Source organism: Pleurodeles waltl, chromosome 9 (assembly GCF_031143425.1).
Source record: "Pleurodeles waltl isolate 20211129_DDA chromosome 9, aPleWal1.hap1.20221129, whole genome shotgun sequence".
Classification (NCBI taxonomy): domain Eukaryota; kingdom Metazoa; phylum Chordata; class Amphibia; order Caudata; family Salamandridae; genus Pleurodeles; species Pleurodeles waltl.
Genome location: NC_090448.1, coordinates 339,898,501 through 339,916,002, shown reverse-complemented (window position 1 = coordinate 339,916,002; position 17,502 = coordinate 339,898,501). Strand labels below are relative to the sequence as shown.

The 17,502-nt window shown below is 44.2% G+C and overlaps 1 protein-coding gene across 2 annotated transcripts in view; it reads left to right on the top strand.

Moving 5' to 3' along the window:
• Nucleotides 1–285: 285 nt before the first annotated feature.
• Nucleotides 286–17,502, top strand: part of ECH1 (enoyl-CoA hydratase 1) — a 186,399-nt gene continuing 169,182 nt past the window's right edge. Inside the window, exon 1 of one of the 2 annotated variants that reach the window (XM_069206892.1) lies at nt 286–406. Coding sequence is in view for 1 of the 2 variants with exons in the window: in XM_069206891.1 (XP_069062992.1) it covers nt 554–575 (22 nt within the window). In the remaining variant the exon portion in view is untranslated. The other variant, XM_069206891.1, reaches the window with a different exon arrangement.

Below are 17,502 nucleotides of genomic sequence, written 5' to 3'. Positions count from 1 at the left end.
TGTTTTTTGATTTTCCCTTCAAACTTTCTGATGTAAATGCTACAGTCGCATTTCTATTTCGATGCTATTTCGCTAGCCTATCATCCAGACGCAATAAACGTTTCAGTCTTATCTAGTACGGCATCCGTCCTACTACAGAGCACGTTTCATCGATTTCGCCATCTTTCGTGTATTTTTTTTTTTTTGCAGTTGTACATAGCGAACTCAATGAGAAGGTATTGGAGAGCTTTAAATGAGCACCCGTTATATTACACAATGACAGATTCATGTGTATAACAACCTAGTTAAGACATTGACAGTATAATACCTCTAAGAAAGACCCTGGTTCTGCATGAAATACATAGAATGAATCGGTCCGTGTATAATGGTCGATGCTGCTGTTCATTATAAAGTGAACGCTCCGAAGGTAGGTTTGCGGCAACACGCCCATCCCAAGATGGCGGCCCGTTTAACCCTTCAAAAGTTCTAGTGAGGTGACTTGTATGAACGTTGCTACACTAGGACAAAGTTCAAGGCAGTGACAGTTGCAGTCTTGCAGAGGATATCAGTGGCGATGGCGCAGCTTATCCGGAGAAGTGAGTGAACGAGAAATTATTGTAAAGTGGGAAGTGTACGTGCGAGAAGTACCGCAAGCTGTTTTCGTTACAACCTGTCTGTCCGAGCGCCCAGCGCCGGCCCCGACAGAAAGAGCGCTGTCCATATATGCCAACATTTTAGAGCATGCAAGAGAGAGATGCATAGTAACAATCTGCCTGAATCGAACCTATTTGCATGTATGGTGACAGACGATCAGCATTTCATTTTGGGCAATAACACAGGGAAAACAAAAAACAGTTTTAAACTGTTTTTGTTTGCGCTGTCAAAACTGCCAAAAATGAAATGTTGAAGCCTGTCACAAGTTCTAACCCCTCTCCCTCCCCTCTCTCCAAGAGTAAAGGCCAAAGCGTTACTCTTTGATGTCTGAGGTGATTCTTGGAGGGGGTGATTGGATCGTTCCTGACAAACATTTTGTTTTTGCTAATTTCCCAAAACTCCGAGTCGGGATGCAAGAATCGGGAGGCGGAGACTAGCCTTGAAATCGGTAAACTCTCGCCTGAGTCGGGAGGGTTGGCATGTATGGCTGTCAACTGTGTGTAAGGCCATCGACACACTTAACACCACCTTTAACAGCCAAAACACCTAGTCACACAACGCCCCTCCCCTCAAATATCCTGTGATATTGCACATGCCATTTGGCAGGTTCCCTTCATTATTCCCTTAGCTCCTTAGCTCAACTTTTCGAGTCTCCTAGCAGGGTGAGCGGGAGTGGTTTTCAATCCACTAAAATCAATTAAGCCGAAACTTTATTTTTTTTTTGGTAGGGTCAGGGTAGTTTATGGTTTGCTGGTTATAAGTTCACGTTTTCAAATGTTGTTTTGCAGTTACTTCTTGCAACAACGTTTCACGGGGTCTGTGGGGGCTGGCCGGCACTCCGGTACTTTTTTTGTCAGTCACTTTATATGCTTAATCTGCTCAGAAAACCCACATAGAGTGAGCATCAATCATTTTGTAATGTATCATTCACGAATTTGCCGTTTATTTCCACAACCTGTATACAACCTGGCCAATTCCCTTTTGGCAACCTGGTAGTTTCTTGTTTTATTTTATGACATAAAGGATCTGTTTATGTACAACGTCACTTTATTACGGTGAGCTGTTGCAGTAAAATATTCTAGTAACTCAAGTGTTATTTGTACAGTAACCTCTGCACTCTGATCAGTTATAAATTCGTGTTTGAGTAGATGTCAAAAATGTGCGTTTTTTAACACATTTGCTGAAAGTCTAGGTCTGCTCTATTTTAAAATGTTGATGATGTTTTTATTTTAGTATTTTGGATGTTGCATGTGAATTAGGGTTTGTATATATTTCACATCTCCATATTTGCTTCGTTTGTTAGATGCCCTCTACGTGAGTCATGCTTCAGCATTTTGAGGTTTTCGTTTTGTCTTTAGCAGACTCCGGATAACTCCCAGCAAAATGCTAATATTCATTTTCCTTTGTGTTGCAATCAATTTTCTTATAGTCCTCACATTTTAGTTACATTCCTAATAATTGAGGTTTATCGTCCCAGAGCATTTGTCTAGCATGTTTAATGCATTTTTAAATAGAGCTCCTACCCATCCCCTATGAAGGAAGATTTCACCATAATCATATACTGGTTTTTAGGTCTAAGCCTACCAAACAGCGCAGCTGTTGGTTTGTTAAAGACATCTTGGGGGATTTCGGAAAGCTGACCTAGGAATGCCTTCCATCCCTTGCTTACCATTGGCTTTGAGGTTTCTAACTCACATTTGCTTGCTTTCTATCTGCTGGCTTTATTTGTTTTATGATGTTCAGCTTGAGTTAGTTCATCCCATGGACCATACCCTGTTTACTGTATTCTTACTCAGGCCTGTTAAAAGCCCTTTAAATTTTGTTCTTATCTTATCACATTTGCTGTGCATTCAAGACAGAAGACAAATGTCAATCTCGGTCTTCCAAGGGAGCTTGGTGTTTGCTTTTCTCTTCTCTCTCTGACTTCAAATTGAGTGACCTTATCTGACAATCTGGGGGTGTGAAAGGGGGTGTTTTTCCTATTGATTCTTTGTGGGGTTTTCTCGTCTTTTTTCATTTTCTGTTCCTGCCCATGTCGTGGTTCTGGGTTTTGCTAACATAATGCTATTGGCTACTGCTCGCTCTTCAGATTTATTTTACTTACTAAAGGCTTTTTTCTTGAACACAACAACATTTAAATGTCTGTAAATGAACGGTGCAAATATTTCAGCATATTTCATAATTAGGAAAGCACAAATTAAGCTATTTTTTTGTAACCCTTAAGTATACTGGAAACAAATATTTTAATAGGATCAAAACAAATCAATACACTAGGTGGTGCAGTTTCTACACATTACCATTGTGCGCTGTATAGTTTTATCAGTAATGTGTCTCTGTAAGGGTCATTTCAATTGAAAATGTGTTGCCTATAATGGCAGTACACTAATACACCATGCATAATCTACCCCATACTACACCCCTCTCTTCTACGTCACTCTACGAAAGTCTACACCACTGTACTCTATGCCACTCCAGTTTATGACGTTCTGCTTCACTACTCTACTCCAGATCACTCTACTCCTCTATAAGGCATGCCATTCTACTCCATGCTGCTCCATGGCTCTCTACTTCCTGGCACTCTAAACTAGTTCACTCTAGGTCATTCCACTCCACTGAACACCTCTCTACGAACTCTTTGCAACTCCACTCTGTGACACTCCGCGCCACTTTAGTCCACTCTGAACCTTTTCCCCAGCCTACGCCACCTCATGCTGACACTCTACGCCACTCTGCTCCACTCTATGCCACTTGAATCTAGGCCACTGTAGTCCACACTGACACTCCACTCTATTTCACTCTACGCCCTGCTCCACTCTACGCCCTGCTCCACTCTTCGCCCTGCCATTTTACTGCTCGCCAAACTCTGCGCATCACCGCTCTATTCTATTTCGCTCTACTCTGCATGACACTTCTCTCCACTCTATGCCACTTCACAACATTCCATTCTGCAACACTCTTCCCCACTTTGACAGTCCTCTCCACACAACACCACTCTCCTCTAAACCACTTACTTTTAGCCCTGCTTAACAGCAGCCACATTGATGTGCAATATTGCTAAAACACAATTGCAAAGCCAATAGCTTTTGCATAGGCACAACCTTTTGGATTTGCCAATGCTTTTTTCCTTTTCTGATGATTGTGTTAGTTTAATTAGAGTTCTTCTAACTGTTGAAGTTGGATTTTGTGTACAAATATGATGTTATAGCTTCTGGTTCATGAGATGCCATCTTGCCTCCATCTCTCTCCCACTTCTATTCTCCTTCCTGTTATTCTCCACCTCTGTCTGAATTACTTTTGCACTCTCCATTGTTCCTTCCATGTCCCTATCTTTCTTTTGCTTTCTTCAGCTCCATCTTCTTTCTGCCCTCTCCACAGTCCTGGCAGCTCTGCATCTCAAGGTTCCTGCTTACTCTCTTTCTATTTCCCCCTCTGTAAGAAATGAGGGTCTCTAGTTGCCAGTGGTTAGCACCCTGTCCCTCACTCTACTTGGGGTAAGGTTGTTGCACAGCTAAGATAACCCTTGCTCACCCCCTTGTCACAAGCAGTCTGGCTTATTGCAGAGGCAATGTTAAAAAAAAATATATATATATATTTATTTTTTATTTATCAGAGTAAAACAAGACCAAAACAACAAAAATCTAACATACACAAGTAAAGATAAGAATTTTCAAAGATAAAATCTTAGAAAAGTGCTTAGAGACACTATAGCTTTAACTGGGCCTATCATGGAGTCATTCCTAACAGTCCGACACCACTCGTGTGAGAATGCGGGTCGATCACGCACCCCATGTACAGTACCTGGGAAAACGATGAGGAAACAAAGACGTTGCACAGAGTCGGGGAGGTGAAACGTCACTGGAACAGGTGCGGCATCGGTACCTTTCTGCTGTCGGGGAGGTGAGGCATCGGTTCCTTACGGTTGCAGGGGAGTTGATGCGGCATCAGTGGTGAGGCGTTAGTTCCTCACGACTCGGCAGGGTAGATGAATCCAGAAGGTCAAGTTGCAAGGCGTCTACTTTGCGGTGTTGTGATCACACCATGGGGCCACAGGTGCTGTGGCAGAGTCATGTGTCACAGACTATGGCGGGACTTCAGTAGTCCTGCGGTGGTGTCTGGCCTGTGTTGCAGCTCCTGATCATTGCAGTCAGCGGGGACCACAGCTCTGGTGTAGGCAGCAGCGCAGATTTGGAGAGAGCTATGCTGGTTCTGAAGTCGTTCTGGAGTCAGTGTGCTTAGTTTCTTCTTAGTTGCACCAAAGCTCCCTTCCAAGGGCCCAGGAAATGGATTTGGCACCACTTGGCAAGTCAGGACTCTCAGCAATAGAGCCCAGGCACTGGTAGGTGAAGTCTCTGATGGCCCTGAGACTTCTTAACCGGAGACAATCTCAGTTGAAGCCCTTGGAGAGCTTTGGTAAGCAGGATGTAGAAAGCAAAGTGCAGTCCCTTCACTCCCAGGACAGAAGCAGCAGGCCGGCACAACAAAGCAACAGGCAGAGTGGCAGTCCCTCCGACAGCATCCAGCTCTTCTTCCTGGCAGAATGTCCTCAGTCCAGAAGTGTTCTAACTATGTGGCGTCGGAGATCTAGTACGGATACCTGTTTCTTTCTTTGAAGTAGGCTAACTTCAAAAAGAAGTCTTTGTAGTGCACAAGACCCTGCCTTTTCCTGTCCTGGCCCCAGGCACACTCCAGGGGGTAAGAACAGGCACAGTCCTATTCAGGTGCAAGTCTCAGCTGTTCTCACCACTGTAGCTCAGGAAGACCCATCAGCCTGGTGATGGCCCATCAGGATATGCAGGGTACATTTCAGCTCCCTTTGTGTGACTATCTAGAGTGAATACACAACAGGCCAACTGTCATACTGACCCAGATGTGTATATAGCAGACAGGCAGTGGCACAGAATGATTAAGCAAGGAAATGCCCACTTTCTAAAAATGACATTTTCAAGCTTACAATTCAGAAACCAACTTCACCAAAAGATGTATTTTTGAATTGTGAGTTCAGAGATCCCAAACTCCATATCTCTACCTGCTCCTCTCCCAATGGGAAATTACACTTAACAGATATTTCAAAGCAGTCCTCATGTTACCCTATGGGAGGGCTAGGCCTTGCAATAGTGAAAACTGAATTTAGTAGCATTTCATTGTCAGGACATGTAAAACTCGCCAGTATGTGTCCTACCTTTTAAATACACCACACCCTGCCCATGGGGCTGCCTTGGGCCTACTTTAGGGGTGACCTATATGTAGTAAAAGGGAAGGTTTGGGCTTGCCCGTTCTACATGGCAGTGTAAAACTGCACACACAAGCACTGCAACTGCAAGCCTGGGACATGTTTGCAGGGCTACTCATGTGGGTGGCACACTCAGTGCCGCAGACGCACTAAGAACATTTGATTTACAGGTCCATGGCACACCTGGTGCACTATACTAGGGATTTACTAGTAAATCAGATATGACAATCATGGATAAACCAATACATTTTAGACAAAGAGCATATGCACTTTAGCACTAGTTAGCAGTGGTAAAGTGCCCAGAGTCCTACAGCCAACCAAAACAAGTCAGGAGAAAAAGGAGGTTGAAGGCAAAATGTTCAGGGATAACCCTGCAAAAAGCGTCATTTCCAACACCCTCACACATCTCTACTTTCCTTTCCTATTCCTTCTCCTGCTCTATACAAGCTTAATTTTCCCACTCCCTTTGTCTTTTTTGTCTCCTTCCCTGCGCCGTCCTCTTCAATCTGTCTTCAGCTCTCCTGTTACCTCTCCTTGCCTTTCTTCTCTCTTTAAGCCCCCACAGCACAGCTTTTCATTACACCATCTTACGTCCTCTGTCCTTTTGAACATGCTCCTCCTCGCTCTATTTGCATTTCACCTAATACCCAATGAAGCGCTGGACCTTGCGTGATCCTTTTGCTTATCCATCCTGCTACCTCAACTCCTCCATCTTGACTTTTTTCCCCTTTAATCTTTCGGTCTTTCCTTTTTATGGTCCCTCACCTATGTCCTTGGTTTTCAACAGCTTTACTTCCCCTCTCTTTCATTGACTGCAGTTTAGCCACTTCTTCCATTCAGTCTACAGAACAACCCCCCAAAACGTTTATAGTAAAATTCATAATAAATTGACTTGATGTTTCATCCTAATTTTTAGTAATAAAGCTACAGCAGTCTCTCCTCTGTATCTGATAATTTATGCACTGAGGAGCAGCCTTGCCTGGGCTGGGGACTGTATATATTGCTTTATTAATTTTAGGTCTTAAGCTGGCTTAGCTACTTGTACAGATATAGTGCAGTTTTGTGTTGATCCTATTACGGTGACCACCAAGATGCTGTTCAAGACCCAGAGACCCCCAGTGACAACATCCCTTACAGGTGCAATAGCCGCTCCTTGGACGTTTTAAGGCATGGGCAAAGTGGGTAATTGCCCAGGACTCCCACTTTCCAGGGGCTCACCTGGGAATGTGTTATTTCTATTACTCTCAGTTTTACTATCAGAAATTTTTTCCCTTCTACCGGACTCGGTCTCTTGCTTTCAAGGGTTTTAAGGCCCCTGTATGTATACCTACATAGATATAGATATCTCTCTCTATAAGTAACTACAGGGAGTGCAGAATTATTAGGCAAGTTGTATTTTTGAGGATTCATTTTATTATTGAACAACAACCATGTTCTCAATGAACCCAAAAAACTCATTAATATCCAAGCTGAATATTTTTGGAAGTAGTTTTTAGTTTGTTTTTAGTTTTAGCTATGTTAGGGGGATATCTGTGTGTGCAGGTGACTATTACTGTGCATAATTATTAGGCAACTTAACAAAAAAAAAATATATACCCATTTCAATTATTTATTATTACCAGTGAAACCAATATAACATCTCAACATTCACAAATATACATTTCTGACATTCAAAAACAAAACAAAAACAAATCAGTGACCAATATAGCCACCTTTCTTTGCAAGGACACTCAAAAGCCTGCCATCCATGGATTCTGTCAGTGTTTTGATCTGTTCACCATCAACATTGCGTGCAGCAGCAACCACAGCCTCCCAGACACTGTTCAGGGAGGTGTACTGTTTTCCCTCCTTGTAAATCTCACATTTGATGATGGACCACAGGTTCTCAATGGGGTTCAGATCAGGTGAACAAGGAGGCCATGTCATTAGATTTCCTTCTTTTATACCCTTTCTTGCCAGCCACGCTGTGGAGTACTTGGACGCGTGTGATGGAGCATTGTCCTGCATGAAAATCATGTTTTTCTTGAAGGATGCAGACTTCTTCCTGTACCACTGCTTGAAGAAGGTGTCTTCCAGGAACTGGCAGTAGGACTGGGAGTTGAGCTGGACTCCATCCTCAACCCGAAAAGGCCCCACAAGCTCATCTTTGATGATACCAGCCCAAACCAGTACTCCACCTCCACCTTGCTGGCGTCTGAGTCGGACTGGAGCTCTCTGCCCTTTACCAATCCAGCCACGGGCCCATCCATCTGGCCCATCAAGACTCACTCTCATTTCATCAGTCCATAAAACCTTAGAAAAATCAGTCTTGAGATATTTATTGGCCCAGTCTTGACGTTTCAGCTTGTGTGTCTTGTTCAGTGGTGGTCGTCTTTCAGCCTTTCTTACCTTGGCCATGTCTCTGAGTATTGCACACCTTGTGCTTTTGGGCACTCCAGTGATGTTGCAGCTCTGAAATATGGCCAAACTGGTGGCAAGTGGCATCGTGGCAGCTGCACGCTTGACTTTTCTCAGTTCATGGGCAGTTATTTTGCGCCTTGGTTTTTCCACATGCGTCTTGCGACCCTGTTGACTATTTTGAATGAAACGCTTGATTGTTCGATGATCACGCTTCAGAAGCTTTGCAATTTTAAGAGTGCTGCATCCCTCTGCAAGATATCTCACTATTTTTGACTTTTCTGAGCCTGTCAAGTCCTTCTTTTGACCCATTTTGCCAAAGGAAAGGAAGTTGCCTAATAATTATGCACACCTGATATAGGGTGTTGATGTCATTAGACCACACCCCTTCTCATTACAGAGATGCACATCACCTAATATGCTTAATTGGTAGTAGGCTTTCGAGCCTATACAGCTTGGAGTAAGACAACATGCATAAAGAGGATGATGTGGTCAAAATACTCATTTGCCTAATAATTCTGCACTCCCTGTATATGTATAAAATTGAATATTGTTTCCTTCATGCAGGCTTGAGTTAGCAGAAATAAAATTCATATGAAAATGTCTAGCCCACGCTCCCAAGAATTCTTGAGATGACTATGCGCTGTTAGCAGCTGACTGAGACAGGTACTTTTGACCAAATATCAGATCTGTCACCGTGAGCTCAGGTTAAGCATCATAATGTGCTATCCTGTCTGTATGAGCTGTTGCTAGGAGGTACTAGCATGTGTTTGGACTCCCAGAGTAGATAATGCGATCAGATCCAATTGTTGGTGTTGTAAAAGCTGGAGGAATATGATGTAAAATTGGTATTCTATGGGCATTGCTTAAAAAAAAAAGGTAGGATTTTTTGTTATACCCAAGAGAAGTGAGTGATGAGGATTAATGAATGTGGCTAAGCTATCGTTAAAAGAAAATCGCTTAGAAAAAAGATCGAATTTAACACAGTGGGAACCTCAGAAGAATGGCCAACGACTGACTGGTCATGTTGTCAACACTCCTTTATTAGTCTTCAGAGCAGGTTCGTGACAGCGTGTGTTGGCATTAGTGCTATGAGGATAGGATAGAATCCAAGATTCATGATTATTCAAACACCCAGCAGCTAATGGTGGAAGAGTTGGGACTGTCACTACTGAGAGGGAGCACTGTCTCCGGAATCCCTATCTATGAGCTCCTCATGAAACATGGTGAGGCTGAGATATCACCATTTATTTATTCATGTAACACTGACATTACCCAAAGGTGCCATAGTGCATTACAGGGGAAATATTTTGTTACATGGCAGTTACAGATGGTTTAAGATAGACAATACAACTATAAATAATTACACAAAACCAGAATGTACAGAAGCCATAAAAAGGCTGAGGTAGTATACAGAGTATTCAAAGATACATATGGCTGTAAAAAGTTTGAGGTAGTATGAGGGTCTGTGCCAAGAGTTGATTACAGTATTTTAGCTAAAGTACTGTTGGAAGAGAAAGGCTTTCAGTTCTATTTTGAAAGTCGTCAGCGATTTAGTACTGTACAGGTTTGGAAGTAGTGATGCAGATTCTGGTTGCATTTCCTGAGAAGGATTGTGCCATTGTTCATTCCTTTTTAAATCACAGGGGTTCAAGAAGCATTGTTTTGGCCTTCTGCAATGGTCTGGAGCTGCCTTATAGCTTCAGTTTGTCCAACAAGTAACTGGGAGTGGATATGTCTATGGCTTTATAGGTGATACAGGCAGTCTTGTAAATAGCACTTGCTTCATTTTGTAACCATTTGGGAGTAATCAGCGGAGGGTAACATGGTCATTTCTTTTGGCCCCGTAGATGTTTTATACTGCAGAGTATAGAATAATTTTCAGGGTGGTGAGATGGATTTTGGGAAGCCCCGTCAGAACAGTGTTACACTGTTTCGCTCCACAAAAGACTATTGTATGAGCAAGAGATTTAAGATCTTGTTCTGGGATGTCACAGCAAATTCCACACAGAAGACATAGTTGTTAGCAAGTGGTTTTGGCCATTGTGCTGATTTGATAACGTAGGTTGAGTCTTTTGTCCAGGGGGACTCCCAGAGGCCTGGTACTATCAACAGTGGTGGGTTTCCTGTTGAGTTGTGGGGGAAGGGAGGAGTGGGGGGTGTCTGTCTGTCTCTGTCCAGGGATGCAGCCGAGGAATTTGTAAAGGGAGATAAAGAGAATTTCCGTTTTTAAAGGGTTTTGCTACAGGTTATGAGAGGTCATCTAATCATGAATAGAGTTTAGGGTGGTGACCAGATGCGAAATATCATTTTGTGAGGAGACCTTTAGCTACAGCTGTCTTTTGTTTGCTTGTTGGTGAAAGAAGATTCCTGACTAATGTCTCTGCCCCAGCGTGGGTCGATGTATAGATTGAATAAAGTTGGGGCAAGGATGAACCCTCGAGGGACGCTTTGACCCACTGCAGTCCTCCCAGAAGATGTGTGTGGTTTTTTTTTTGTTTTTTTTTTTGCATTGGGACCTTACATTTCCAAGACAAGTGAAGTGAAGTGATGGTGGAGGCTGATGGTCTCCATTTCTTTTCTAAGATTCTTACGGCTTTCCTTTCCTCATAAAGGGCCTTGTTGAACTATGGCACTGATGGTTTATGACATTTCTTTTTGCATTGGAGTGGAGATGCAATGTTAAGCTCATCAGAGAGGCATGCAGAGCTGCGGGAGGTAGCATCATTAACATTTGTGGTGGGGCCAGTGGGGAGAAGTATATACTGAACAGTGTTTCTAAGAGTACTATGTTTCTAGTATCTGGATAACAGGTAGTTGCTCATTTTGGTTGACCCATTACCATGGTGTCAGAGTCCTAAGGTGAAGGGAATGCAGGAATGAATGGACCAGTTGTATGAAAATGGCCCTTCTTTCTGTTACCCACCCCCCACACTTTTTGCCTGATATTGATGCTAACTTGACTTAGAAGTGTACTGGGATCCTGCTAACTAGGCCCCAGGACCAGTGTTCTTTCACTTAAAATGTACCATTGTTCCCACCATTAGCACACCTCTGGCACACAGATAAGTCCCTTGTAAAAGGTACTAGTGGTAACAAGAGCCCTGTGACTAGGGAAGGTCCCTAAGGGCTGCAACATGTGTTGCGCCACCCTAGGGGACCCCTCACCTTACACATGCACACTGCCAGTGCAGATTCTGTGTGTGGGGGAGGAGAAAAAGGCAAAGTTGACATGGCATCCCCCTCAGGGTGCCATGCCCACAACCCACTGCCTGTGGCATAGGTAAGTCACCCCTCTAGCAGGCCTTACAGCCCTAAGGCACTGTGCACTATACCACAGGTTAGGGCGTAGCTGCGTGAGCACTATACCCCTACAGTGTCTAAGTCTATTCTTAGACATTGTAAGTGCAGGGTAGCCATATTAAGTATATGGTCTGGGAATTTGTCAATACAAACTCCACAGTTCCATAATGGCTACACTGAATACTGGGAAGTTTGATATCAAACTTCTCAGAATAATAAACTCACTGATGCCAGTGTTGGATTTATTAAAAAAATGCACACAGAGGGCATATTAGAGATGTCCCCTGTATTTTACCCAATCCTTCAGTGCAGGACTGACTGGTCTGTGCCAGCCTGCCACTAAGACGAGTTTCTGACCCCATGGGGTGAGAGCCTTTGTGTTCTCTGAGGCCAGAGACAAAGCCTGCACTGGGTGGAGGTGCTTCACACCTCCCCCTGCAAAAACTGTAACACCTAGCAGTGAGCCTCAAAGGCTCAGGCTTCGTGTTACAATGCCCCAGGGCACTCCAGCTAGCAGAGATGCCCGCCACCCGGACACAGCCCCCACTTTTGGCGGCAAGTCCGGAGGAGTTAATGAGAAAAACAAGGAGGAGTCACCCTCCCGCCAGGACAGTCCCTGAGGTGACCCACGCCTTAGGAAATCCTCCATCTTGTTTTGGAGGATTCCCCCCAAATAGGATTAGGGATGAGCCCTCTCCCCTCAGGGAGGAGGCACAAAGAGGGTGTAGCCATCCTCCACGACAGTAGCCATTGACTACTGCCCCCTAGACCTAAACACCCCCCCCCCCCCTAAATTGAGTATTTAGGGTCGACCCTGAACCCAGATTTCTTCAACCTGAAGAAAAAAGGACTGCTGACCTGAAAGCCCTGCAGACACGACAGAGACGACAACTGACTTGGCCCTGCCCTACCAGCCTGTCTCCAGACTCCAGTATCTGCACAGCGACGCATCCAGCGGGACCAGCAACCGCTGAGGACACAGAGGACTGACCTGCATCTAAAGCACCAAAAACCTCCTGAGGAGAGCGGCTCTGTCCAAAACTGCAACAAAGAAGCCATCTTTAAAGAGACTCCAGCTTCACTCCGGAAGCGGGAGTCTTCACACTCTGCACCCGACACCCCCGTCTCGTGTTCAGAGGAACCAACACCGCAGAGAGACCCCCAGGCAACTCGAACGACGTGGACACCCTGAGTCGACCTCCCTGCACCCACACAGTGACACATGCAGAGAGGATCCAGAGGCTCTCCCTGACCGCAACTGCCCGGTACAAAGGAACCCGATGCCTGGAAGAAGTACTGCACCCGCAGCCCCCAGGACCGAGAGGAACCAACTACTGGTGCAGGAGTGACCAGCCTGGCGGCCCTCATCCTAGCCCAGTTGGTGGCTGGCCCGAAAAGCCCCCCTGTGCCCTTCCTGCATCGCCAGAGTGACCCCCAGGGTCTCTCCATTGATTGCTATCTGAATTCGGACACTTACTTTGCACAGTGCACCCAGCTGCCCCTGTGCCGCTGAAGGTGTATTTTGTCTTTGGGGACCCCCTCCCCCCATTGCTCTACAAAACCCCCCAGATCTGCTCCCTGAGGACGCAGGTACTTACCTGCTAGCAGACTGGAACCAGAGCACCCCTGTTCTCCATAGGTGCCTATGCTATTTGGGCCCTACTTTGACCTCTGCACCTGACCAGCCCTGTATTGCTGGTGCTGGGTGTTTGGGGGTTGACTTGAACCCCCAACAGTGGGCTGCCTATGCCCAGGAGACTGAACTTGTAAGTGCTTTACTGACCTGAGAAACTAACCAATACTTACTTCCCCCAGTAACTGTTGCTTTTGCACTGTGTCCACTTTTAAATTGCTTATTGCGATTTTTGCCAAAACTGTGTACATTGCTGTTTTCAAAGTTCCATACTTACCTGTGTCAAGTACCTTAGAATTTATGTGCTTACCTAAATTCTTAATCTTATGGTGCTAAAATAAATTAAGAAAATCATATTTTTCTATATAAAATCCTATTGGCCTGGAGTTAAGTCTTTTGCCTGTGTGTGTACAACAAATGCTTAACACTACCCTCTGATAAGCCTACTGCTCGACCACACTCCCACAAAATAGACCATTAGTATTATCTAACTCTGCCACAATCACACTCTAAGGGGAACCCTTGGACTCTGTTTACACTATTTCACTTTGAGATAGTATATACAGAGCCAGCTTCCTACACCAGTCTACTAGGATTGAATCACTCAATGAGAGTATGTCGTCTTTGGAGATTATTATGTCTAGTATGGAGCCTTTGGTGTGTGTTGGCTTAAGGTTATGTTGGATCAAGTCATTGTTGAAGAGAGTGGAGGTGATATGATTCACTGTAGAATGTTCTGTGGTGACCTAATGAAGGTTGAAGTCTCCCAGAAGACCACTTTGTCACTCCAGGTGGTCTGGCCAGTTATCAGGTCAGTGAAATCTTCGACAAAGGCCATGTTATTAGCTGTCGGGTGGTAGATTTTATTTATTCTGAAGGGAAAGTTGTGTTGAATGCGTAGGACTAGAGAGTGGCATTGAAACGTGTTGAAGGGATAGTTTGGTATCACCTTGCATTGCAGTGAATATCTGTATATGACTGCAATGAGGGAGATGTGCAGCCAGAGTGAGTGAAGGGAGTAGGTTCATATTCTAGACAAGATAGATTTAGGTGAGGTTTATAGTTCTGGTTAGTGGGCGACAGTGAGGAGTTCCAGGTGTGTGGTTGTAAGTGTGTGGGTTGGGTGAGGGAGGAGAGCTCTTGTGAAGTGATAAGACTTGTGTGAGGGAGGGGGTAGGTATGATATTGAGATCCGGAGTCCTCAGGCGCGGTTATGCAACAAAGGAAATGTCAATAGTGTGGATGATTGGTGTTATGAAGTTTAAGGGGGAGTAAGGAGTAGCCCACAATGGGTCAATAATGAATATGGGAGGTGAGTGGGGTGTATTTGGAGGGCTGTTTTTGTGGAGTAGGGGTGTTCTGTATGTGTGAATGCAAGGCAAGTAGGAGCATTTATTAACATTAGATGGTGAGTTATGGTAGGATTAGCTAGTCTGAGTGTAATCTGGCGGGATGGGGTTATGCCACTGGCGTCTGTTTGGGGGGGGGGGGGGGTGTTGTCAGCTGTGACAAGTTGAGGGTAAGTAAATTATTACGGTAAGAGAAGGGGATGGGGGAAATGTTGAGGAGTATAGTGAAAGTTAGGAAGTTTAGTTGGGTGTGGCAAGGGTACCCTGTGAGGCATAGCAGTAAAGACCAATATTTGTGGATTGGTGGAGAGTTTGAGCAGGAGTTGATTTGGTTAGATAGGGTAAGATGACATATTTAATGGTGTGTTCGAGGAGGCTGGAGTAAAGGATTGACGAGGAAGATGCGGTCACATAGTAAAGGTGCAAATCTGTAAACTGAATCAGGATCCTACCTTTTATTGTAGATTGAGGTGGTGGTTACATTGAATAGTGGTGAGGGTGAAATTTGAAGCTGACAGCCATAAGGAATGGTGGTAGACGATGGAAGGTTGAGTTTGTTATAGAAGCTGTTGAAACAGGATGTAGTGTTACATGTGAAGAAGATGAGGCCTGTTTAAGTGTCCCTTATCGGCTGTTGCGCTATTGTGCAGCAAATAGTTTGTCTGGAAAATCTTCCAAGGTGCTGTGTTTAAATCTTTTTGCTGAGGATTTGAAGAGTTTAGGAGGGTATGTGATCTTGAAAAAGTTGATTCCAGCATTTTCTCTTTTAGTAGACCTTGCAATGTCAGAGTTCTGCTATATTTTATACTGGACGGAACCATATTCATCAAAGTGATGCTGTAGGGCAGTAGTAATGAAGGTGCACATTCTTACCAGTGCATTAGCATACCAGTTTGACAGTGAGCAAAATGTTCTGATATTTTAGGAGTTCATCAGCTTTACCAGAGAGAGGGAAGGAGATAGAGTACCTTTTTCTGGTTTCCTATCTGGTCCCAGAGTATGTGGTCCTTTTCCTTCCAATAACTTTCCAGTTGAGATTAAACCCAGAATGACTCTGGCAGAGAGGAGGGGCTGGGGCTCCTCACTATGCACATACACAAGGCAAACTGTAGCATATATATTAAAATTAGTGTGATGTGTACGTACATATACATATGTACTTATACACACATGCTAACGTATATACACACACAAATATATGCACATACGTACACACACTGACACACCCACAGAAACTTAAAACAATTGGTGAAAAGGGTAATGGTTTCTTAATACTGCATGTATAGTAGCAGATGGAGAGGGTAGAGCAATATGGACCTTTCTTTAATCCTCAGGGAAGAGGTAGGTGTAGTCCTTTTCTGTTTTGATGCTGAAGATGAGACAAGCATGATAGTCCTTTCTTTGTTGCTATGGGAGAAAGATAAAACCCCTTGTTTGTTTCAGTGGTGAGGAAAACCATGTAGCTGCATAGTGAATGCCTGCTCATTGCATGCAGTTCCGCTGTGTGCAGCTCCAGCACAGGTTGTTCATACAGCCACTGTGCGGGCATATCTGGTGGACCCACCTGCTTGATATGGCAGCTCCTGTGCAGGCGGCTTTGTGCTGATGCTGTAAGTAGCCCTTATGCAGGCATTTCTAGTGCTGATGCAGCGGGCATTTCCCCATGCAGGCAGCTCCAGTGCTGATTCTGTGGGCAGCCTGCAGGGGTGTGGAATCCCTATCGCCAGAGGCCCAGGACATATTGTTTGGGGCCAAGGACAACAAGCTTTCATGTATATTTTGTCCTTGGGACAAGTAGGCCCATTCCCCTGCAGCACAAACCCTTTAGCTGCCAGTTTACAGGAAAGGAAACTATCTGCAGTTGAAGTAATATTTGTGTCTGCATTTTAAAACTGTTAGAATTTGTATTTATGGTTCATTAACCCCTTCGCTACCAGGCCTTTTCCACCTTAGGTGCCAGGCCTTTTTTTGGCTATTTGGAGCAGTTTGTGCCTAGGCCCCCATAACTTTTGTCCACATAAGCTACCGACGCCAAATTTGCGTCCTTCTTTTTTTCCCCCAACATCCTAGGGATTCTAGAGGTACCCAGAGTTTGTGGGGTCCCCTCAAGGAGACCAAGCATTTAGCCAGAATACAGCATAAACTTTGTTTGAAAAAAAGGCTGCAGAAGAAGGCTTTTGTGTTTTTTTTCCCCATCAAAATGGCATCAACAAACAGTTTGCGGTGCTAAAATCTCCAGCTTCCCAGCTTTCAGAAACAGGCACACTTTAATCAGAAACCCCCTTTTTTCAGCACAATTATGGCGTTTTACTGGGACATACCCCATTTTTACTATTTTTTTTGTGCTTTCAGTGTCCTTCCAGTTAGTGACAGAAATGGGTGTGAAACCAATGCTGGATCCCGGAAAGCTAAACATTTCTGAAAAGTAGACGAAATTCGTAATTCAGTAAGGGGTAATTTGTGTAGATCCTGCAAGGTTTTCCCACAGAAAATAACAGCTGAAATAAAAAATATTGAAACTGAGGTGAAAAAAACAGCCATTTTTCTCATTGTTTTAATCTGTAACTTTTTCGAGTGATGTCAGATTTTTGAAAGCAATATACTGTTACGTCTGCTGGACTCTTCTGGTTGCGGGGGTATATAGGGGATTGTTGGTTCATCAAGAACCCTAGGCACCCAGAGCCAATAAATGAGCTGCACCTTGCAGTGGGTTTTCATTCTATACCGGGTATACAGCAATTCATTTGGTGAAATACAAAGAGTGAAAAATAGATATCAAGGAAACCTTTGTCTTTCCAAAATGGGCACAAGATAAGGTGTTGAGAAGTAGTGGTTGTTTGCACATCTCTGAATTCCGGTTTCCCCAAACTAGCATGTGAATTACAGGGCATTTCTCAAATAGACATCTTTTTTACACACTGTCTTACATTTGGAAGGAAAAAATGCAGAGAAAGACA